The sequence below is a fragment of the Orycteropus afer genome, unplaced genomic scaffold (assembly GCF_000298275.1).
Source record: "Orycteropus afer afer isolate SDZICR_OR568_19922 unplaced genomic scaffold, OryAfe1.0 scaffold00404, whole genome shotgun sequence".
Lineage (NCBI taxonomy): Eukaryota > Metazoa > Chordata > Mammalia > Tubulidentata > Orycteropodidae > Orycteropus > Orycteropus afer.
In genome coordinates this window covers 2,229,202-2,238,354 of record NW_006921991.1, presented here as the reverse complement: position 1 = coordinate 2,238,354, position 9,153 = coordinate 2,229,202, and the positions used below count along the sequence as shown (strand labels likewise).

Sequence of the window (9,153 nt, the reverse complement as noted above, 5' to 3'; positions counted from 1 at the left end):
AAGAAGAAGAATGCTGTTCCATGGAAGGGAATGCAACTAATGTCACAAAAAAGTATATAAATTGTTTATGGGAAACTAATTTGCTCTGTAAACTTTTACCCAAACCACAACTAAAGAAAGAATAAGCAGTTATATCTTTTTACAGTCCACTGTGTGATTCGACATACTTCTGGAAGACAATGTGAGGAAGTAGGTAGAGTTGTCATTATTCCATATAAAGAAGCTGAGTTCAGAGAGTCTGTGTAAATTACAGGCTGGTAAATTACCCAGCCAGGAAGCAGCTGATTCACCATCAAACCCAGGTCTGCAGACACCAATGGTGGGTCCTCTTCACCAGCTCCCAGGAACCTTCTAATCTCTACCTTCAATCCTTATCAGCCTCGCAAATCTTGGCCCTATACCATCAGCCTCCATCTGGCATTGACAGGGGATGCATGACTGAAGCTCAAAGTCAATGTGCTTAATTCATCGAATATTCCCTCCGATCAGCTCCTTCTCCTGACATGCCCATTTCTTTCTTTTTTTAAAAAAATATTTTATTGTGATTTGGGTGAAAGTTTATGAGGCAAATTCATTTTCCATACAGCAGTTCATACACATTTTGTTTCATGACACTGACTGCAATCCCCACAACGTAACACCTTTCTTCCCACTTCCTCCCTGTAGTTACCTCTTCCCTGAGTCCTTCTCTCCCATGCACTCCTGCCCCCTGAACTATCTCCCTGTGCTAATACTGCCCTTCTGTTCTCCCATGATTGATCATTCTCAGGAGTGTATCTACTGATGTAAATTTTCACCCTATATGCCTGTCTATTGTTTGGCTGGAAGCCATGGGGGTGAGTTCAATTCCAGGCCTGAAGGGTGATGAGGGGCAATAGACTCAGGGTTTCATCAGATTCTATCAGACCAGTAAGCTTGGTTTATTATTTATTTATTTATTTTTTAAAAAGATTTTGAGTTTTTTCCATATTGTTCTCCTACTCTATCCAGGATCTCATGCACCGATCCCTTTCTGGGTGGTTGACAGTGGTAGCTGGACACCATCTAGTTCTTCTGGTCTCAGGGTCATACAGGCTGAGGTATGCATGATACACTAGCCATTAGACTAATTGTTTCCATGTGTCTTTGGTTTCCTTCATTCTTCTTTGCTCTGGAAGAGGAGAGACCAATTGTTGCATCTAGATGACCACTTGCAAGCTTTTAAGACCCCAAGTTGCTACTCACCAAAGTAGGATGTAGAACATAGTATGTTACACTAACTGAGCTTGATGTCCCCTACAACCATGGTCCCTAGTCCACAGGTCCAACAACTTGTTCCATCAGGGTGGTTGACTGTGTCTAAGAAGTTATCATAACTTTGCTCCCTGTTAGTTCTATTTATATGCACATTCTTATAGCACATACAAATATGTATGTAGAACTACCATCTGCCAACCTTATATACGGTCATGGGTATGTTCCCTTTAGCCTAGACATACCTGATCATTCAGCCTGTCTACCCATCTATTCACCCATAGATTAATGTTTGTTATCACTGATAATGCAGTACTGTGTGTGTAAAAGGGTTTATCTTTATTGTCTGTAACTCTTGTGCGCCTCTCTGTGTCTTCCTTATCCTTAGTGTTATCGTGTTGATCACTCAATTTGGTATATTGCCTTTCTAACACAGTCATTTCAGCCCAAGTCATTTTTTCTCCAGCCACCTAACCGTAAAACCTCACAGCTAACAAATCATCCTCTCCTTCTCCCCCCTCCTCAAATCCAAGTTGTTACTGAGGCTTAGCAATAATTCTCTTGCGTATTGCAGCTTCCAAATCTCTTCTTCCACAATCCTTTTGTGACCAGCTTAATTCTGGCTCTTACCGCCCCTTATTCAAACCATAAAATAACTAGACTCTTTGACACCCATCTTTCCTTCATCTGATTGGCCTCACAAAGCTCCCGCAGTTACTATCTGAGTTTTCAGACGTGATCATGTCACTTCAGTGTCAATCATCAACAGCTTCCACTCCTACAGAATAAATGAGAAATCCATCCACCTCAAACTCAATCCAGTTCCTACTTACGTTTCCAGGTCGACTCCCGCTCCATCCCAGCACACACCTTCTACTGTAGCCAGGCTAATGATCTACTCACACTTAGCAGCATTCTCATGTGATTTCCCTGGCCAGTCCCCACTCCCAAACGTGAACAAATTCAACTTTAAGGTACAGATAAATCCGCCCCCTTCACAAACCCTTCTTTGATATCCCAGCCCCCAGGGAGCATCTCCTCCTCTGATCAGTATTTTCCTTCTCCCACTTATTTGCCACAGGGGCAACGGTGGTTCAGTGATCGCATTCTTGCCTTCCATGCAGGAAACTCGGGTTCAATTCCTGGCCACTGCATCTATGCACAGCCACTACCCATCTGTCAGTGGAGGCTTGCATTGCTAGGCTGCTGAATGGTTTTCAGAGGAGCTTGCAGACCAAGATGGACTAAGAAGAAAGGCCTGGTCTACTGGATCTACTTTCAAAATTCAGCCAATGAAAACCCTTTGCATCACAATGGTCTGATCTGCAACCCATAATGGGGCTAGCACAAGACCAGGCAGCATTTTGTTCTGTTGTGCATGAGGTCACCATGAGTCGGGGGCTAACTCAATGGCAGCTAAAAACAAGAACAAGAAAAACTCATTGATTATTTACACCTCGTTTTTCATTTGCCATCTCAGGGGCCTGAACATACCAAAAGGCCCTAAAGAGTAGGGACTGGGTATGAGGTTCTTTGTACCCATGCATTCTTGCACAAAGTAGACACTCAAGCGTTTATTGGTCTATTACATTGCCGCCAATCATTGTTTCTTCCAATGCAAGTCAAAGGCCAATGCTCTTAACAAGCAAGACACACAGCCCTGCTTATTCTGCAGGTGGGGAAAACCCTCCCGTCCTGTGTGAGACTCACATTACCTTCACCAACACTCCGCCCATTGGCCACCCTGGCTCACAAAGGACCCAAATGCTAGACCACAGTAGGAGAACCAGAATTCACTCAGCCTCATGTTGGTGATTGTTTTTAATTCTGGCAAAACATTTGCCACATCAATAATATGATGATTCCTTTCTATTCACAGCCAACTACGGCTCTACTGTTCCTTGTCCCTGAATCAGGTCATAAGCTCCAGTGGATGAGCATGCTGGTTATTATTGTGTCAGCCCAAGCTTTCAGAAGTTCTTGGTGGCACTTCCTAACTGGGCTTCTCAAAGGTTGACAGAGGATGTGAAACCGTTTCTGGAAATAGGACGACTACTTTTGGTATCTATAGTTGCAACTGGACATCCCACCCCAAGCCTTTGTAAGATCAGACCAAAGATTGCAGGTTGGTGGTTACAAAGAAGCAACCTGACAAACAGGTTCAGAATGAAACACCAAAACACAGGAGTGACACCAAAGGAGGAGAAAGCTCATGTCGGGCTCTCCAGTGCCTCTTACAAGGCCTGGCAACTGTCGGGCATTTGTTTCTGAATTGAGTAGCCAATGAAGATGATGCCACTTCTCAATCCCTGACAGTGGTTTCCAGAGGTTGAGGTGAGGAAGGGGGCTGTGGGTGGATGTGGTTACAGAAGAGCAACATGAGAGATCCTGGAGGTGCTGGACATGTTCTGTATCTTGACTGTGGTGGTGGATTCACAAACTACACTTGTGATCAAACTGCATGAAACTACACACAACCACACTTAGAGTACTAGTGAAACTGGGAACATCTGAGAAAGATTGGTGGATTAAATCAATGTCGATATCCTGGTGGTGATGGAGCATACTACAGTTTTGCAAAATTCTATCCTTAGGGGAAGCTGAGTAAAGGGTACAGGGGACCTCAATCTACAATCATCTCAAAATAAAAAGTTTAGTAGAAAAAAAGGGGGGAAGATTTAAAAATGTAGCCCTCTATGTTGTTGCTGTTGTTACGTGCCGTCAAATCGGACCCGACTCATAGCGACCCCTCCTTGGGTTTCCGAGGAGGTGTCACTACAGAAGAAGATTGCCCAACCTTCTTTCTGAGGAGTGGCTGGTGGGTTTGAACCACCAGCCTTCTGGTTAGCATTCAAATGCCTTAGGCACTAGGCCAACAGAGCTCCTATATGAGAGGATGTTAACTCATGACCATCATAGGTACAAATGAAAGATACACAGCTAAAAACAAAATCTGAACTTGAACTTGAATCTGAATCCTGAATCTGAATTTCCTAAAAGGGCTGTCACCCAAGTCAGATCACCAGCAGGTACAATGTCCACCTCAGTCAGCACACATGCAGCCTCATACCCACTCCCACCTGCCACCCAAAGGACCCCAGACTTGTTTACTTAGACAGGCTTTAGCTCTCTTCCATTTATCTATCATACAGGATGACTTCACCTTGGGAATAGGAACTCATTTTCTGAATGGAATAGCAACTACCATCCCAAAGCTCATTTTAACTCAAATTCAAAACACTTAATGCCCTGTTGACAATGAACTCTGACATTCTGCAATGTGACTCATTTAACCTTTTAAACTAAATACATAAATCACTGGAAAACATGAACCTAAGTGCTAACGCCCACTTTTACAGAAAAGGGTCACTCATCATTTCTTTACCTTTAGACTTTGCAAGGAATTTCTTCTAAGGCCGAGGAGAGGAAAACTCCCTGGCATTTTGTTTTAATGTGCAAACCACCTTTACTTCCCCCCTTTATAAAGCTGCAGCACATAAAACCAACTGAAGACCATTAACCTTGCATTTAAACAGTTGCGTCATCTCTCATCATGCTGCTGAAGGGGCAAGCCAGGCTTCTGCAATTCTTTGATAACTTAGCAAAAGAGAAGTGGCAACACTGTCCTCTACTTACCGATGTCATTGCTGCGGTCTGAGAGATCCTTGTCCAGGATGCCAGAAATTGCACTGCCCACCAAGTCGATCTTTGGACCGTCACCCCTATGTTAAAAGAACAAGTCCATCATTTAATCACTGAAGTGTGTCCTAGTCATTTTGTCTGCTTTCTGATGGCACACACATTAAGGAGTGTGCTGTGCAAGGGGCAGGTGGCACTGTTGCCTGCCAGGGAGCAGAGGGAGCCAACAAGCTGGCTAACCACACAGGCCCGGATGCAAACTGGCCAACAGGCTGCAGGCCCCCTCTCCAGCACACATTTTCAAAGGCAGCTATTTTAATAACGGCTGTTCCCCAAAGCACCTTCAGCCACAAAGCCTCCTGCTGGGTACACACAGTGCGAGGTCGGGCCTGCTCCTGCCTCATCACCAAATAAGAACTGGCAAATGACAACTGGGAGCTGCCCTTTTAAGGGCCCAGGAATTTAGCCAATGGTGCTTGTCAAAGGTCAGCCACTTTCAACCTTGAGAGAAGTATTCTGGCCTGAGGCTGAGGCATGGGCCACACTGTTGACGGGCGTAAGGTGTCGAGTTGAACTCTGGCAGCCCAAAAGCTGGCAGAGGGGCGGAGGCCTATAAAATTAGCCGGCTTCTGGGTGGGTGCCCACGTGCCCATCAGGACCCGAGTGGCTTCCCTACATATCTGGTCTAGGAACCGCCCTGTGGGATGGAGACCAGCCTCCACAATGACAAAAGCAGCCCAGCCCACTCGGGCATGACCACAAGGCTCCTTGACATTCCTCTCAGACAGCTCTTATGACTTGTTAGGGGAGGGTGGACCCCAAACAAGATGACCAAGGGCTCCAATGGCAGTGAAACAGGAAAAACTCCTTGCCTATGCAATGAGAGGGTGAAGCTTAGTGGTTTTTCCCCACAGAGCAACAGAAGTAGCACATCTCACAGCTGGCAGTCACCAGGTCTGAAGGTGACCTGCACAATGGATAACTTAGCTTTATTCAACAAGCATTTGCCAAGTATCTATTATACTGGGGGTTTTGGGAGGGTCAAGCCAGATGGCACCTACTCTGGAGAGGCTCACAGTCTAAATGAGAGGCAGACAAACAGCTGCAAGTCCACCCAGGGAAGGCTGCATGTGATCAAGGTATGTCAAAGAACCCTGGGAGGAAAGGACTAGGTTAGTGTAGGGGTGACCTGCATGTGTGTGTGTGTGTGGGGGGGGCACACAGAAGATGTAGCATTAAAGTTGAGCATTGGAAGAAAAGGACATGTCACTAATAGGCACGATGGTGCAAGGACCCTAATGTGGGTGAGAGTACCCAGTGTGACCAGGGGCCCTAGATACCCTGAGGTACCCAGAGGGCAGTCAGAGAAGGCTGGCAAGGGTCAGAGAGCGCAGGGCCAAATATACCAGGCAGCGGGGCTTGGTTTTCCCTGTGGGTAAGAGAGGCAGAAGGAAAGTTGAAGCCAGAGCCCTATAAACTTGGAAATAAGGGAGGGTAGACCATGAAAGAGGGCACTAATAAGGCTGACTCCTGGGTTTTTCACTCGAGAAGGGGTGGTGGCAGTGGCACTCAGCAGGACACACATACCCTTGTGATGGTGGAGAAGGACCAGAGGAAGGAGGGAAGCCTCCCTCAAGTCCTAAACCACAATGACTGTCAGCCTCGAGCAGAGGTGAACCAGGGTGGGGCTGAGCTGCTCGGCCCCCACCGAGAGAACGTACAGCTCTAAGACCGCTGTGTGTGTGTGTATCACAAGACTCGCTGGGCTTTAAGAGCTAGGTGGAAATAAAAGCTCAGGTCAAGCACGGAGTAGAGGGAGCAGTGGTGGCTCAGTGGCGGAATTCTCACCTCGCCCACAAGATACCCGGGTTGGATTCCCAGCCAATGCACCTCACCACTGCTTGCGTGTCAATAAAGGTATGCGTGTTGCTGAACAGATTTCAGGGGAGCTTCCCAATAAAGATGGACTAGGAAGAAAGGCCTGGGGACCTACTTTTGAAAATTGGTCAACAAAAATCTTATGGATCACTCCACGTGCAATGTAAAGAAATGCTGCTTGATCCTGTGCCATTCCATCACTGGATGCGGACTGGACCAGTGCGATGGCCTATCGGTCAGTGGAGGCTTGCGTGTTGCCGTGTGCTGAAGAGATCTCAGTGGGTTTTCTAGACTAAACGGACTGAGAAGCAAGGTCTGGAGATCTACTTCCAAAAATCAGCCAAATGGAAAAGCAAAACCCTGTGGATCACAGTCATCATGGGGAGGGTGCAGGACTGGGCAGCGCTTCCTTACATTGTTCATGGTGTGGCCATGAGGTGGAGGCCAACTTTGACAGCAGCTGATGGCAACTGGACTTGGAAAGGAGCAGCAGCAGCTGGAATTTTGCAGCAGAGCCTTTACTTCCTGTCTGCCCCCAGCTCCCAAGGTTGTAGGGCCTGGTGCATCCCAGGCTGGGCATCCCATGCAGCTCCCCTTGACATCCCCTTGCCCTACAAGGCTGCTTCCTCAGATGGATTCTGAGCCAACAGGAGAGGCAGACTTTAGAGAATGTATTTTAAAACATTTTCTTGTCAGGCCCCCGCCATCCACTAATTTGAACGTAAACTTCTGAATGGAGCATTTTAGAAATGCAGTATTATTGCAGGAAAGCAGTTTCATTTTAAAAAGTATTCCTTTTCCTGGATGTAAAGAAATACATTCATAAGGGCCCTTAATATCATAAGTGGACAGCCATGAGCCTGAATGATTTTGTGGCAGTGTCCTGAAAACTAATAAATGGGACTTGAGTTACACTCACAGCCAGATAGTTCTGTGCTTTGTGGAATGTTGCTAGGGACCCACACTTAGGAGAATACATGTTTTGCCTGGGGAGAGAGGCCACTAAGGCAGAGAAAATCCACAATTCCAATGGGCATTTTTTTTTTTTGCGGAGGGAAAGGGTGGATTAAAGTGACACCTCTGTGGGCAGCTGGGGAGGAAATCACATGGGGTGTTGGGGGGTGCAGAGAAGCTCTGCTCATGCTTGGCTGGTAACTGAAAGGTTGCTAGTTCAAGTCCACCCAGAGATGCCTTCAAAGAAAGACTTACCAATCTGCCGGATTGTCACTGACAATCCTATGGAGTACCGCTCCACTCTGACAAACGTGGGGGTGCCATGAGATGGAACTGACTAAAAAGCACCGGGCTGGATTTCTGGCTCCGGACTCGACTGCCCCGAGCATCTGCTTCATTTGTGTGTGTTGGTCCCTCTGAGTCTTGGAGGGGAAGTTTCCCTCTTTGACAGCTGGAAACTTCCAGTCCAACGTGAGGCCTATCTCCTGGGAGTGGAGAAGACTCCAACAGAGTGTACCATTGGGCTCCTTCCTGTTCTACCTTTAATTTCCCTTTATTGCCACCCTCAACTATTTTATTCTTTCATATGCATTTTTGAACGTTACCTCACAGCCTTTGTGAAATGACACAGGGGAGAAATCTGTAATTTTAAAAAACAGGGTATATATCAACAGCATTGAAAATGTTCACATGCCTTGAACCAATTCAGAGAGTCTATGAGTCAATATGTTTACCACAGGGTTATTTATAATAAAGGGAAATGGAATTGAACTGGGATCTTTTATACATAGGAACAGTTGAATAGATTTTGATACGTGATAGACTTTTACACAGCCATGCCAGTGATATTCACAAATGGTTTATAACAAGGAGAAATGCTTGTGTTGCAATGCTAAGGGACAGCAGCTGGTTAAAAACCACATGCACAGTGCTGCAGATACAACGATGAACCACCCTGACATACGAGGAGGAGGGACTGTTTTTTGAGACTAGAAGAGTATTTGCAGCAGTTTGTCCCAGGCAGTGGGGTAAGTGATGTCCAGCCCCAGTTCAATGCCTGGTACCTGGAAGGAGCTTGGAACACACCTGTGATGTTAATGAGCATTTGCCACATCTTCTGAAATGGAAATGCATCATGGTATTTGTATAATAAATATATTTTTCCCCAAAAGACAAAGTTGTATGCTGTACAGTGTGACCATACATACATAAAACCAATGAAAATGAGCAAAATCATACATAGGAAAAAAGATGGGACAGAAATGGTCCAAAATGTCATAGTAATTGAGGCTATAGGGAATGCCTTCTCCCCTGCAGAGTTCACTTGGAACAATTAAGACTAGAGACTCATGCAGTTCAGTCAGCTCATATTCTCTATCCTTTCAGCCCTAACGGTACCCCCAAAGTGAAAGGTGAGGTGCCTGCCTCCCAAGTTTTCTTTTAATCATC

The 9,153-nt window shown here is 46.0% G+C and overlaps 1 protein-coding gene across 1 annotated transcript in view; it reads right to left on the bottom strand.

The window, feature by feature from the left end:
- SH3KBP1 (SH3 domain containing kinase binding protein 1) overlaps positions 1-9,153 on the bottom strand; it is a 370,819-nt gene that overhangs the window by 32,330 nt on the left and 329,336 nt on the right. Inside the window, exon 13 of the mRNA XM_042782665.1 lies at positions 4,870-4,955. Within this exon, the coding sequence (XP_042638599.1) occupies positions 4,870-4,955 (86 nt within the window). The remainder of the gene's footprint in view (positions 1-4,869; positions 4,956-9,153) is intronic.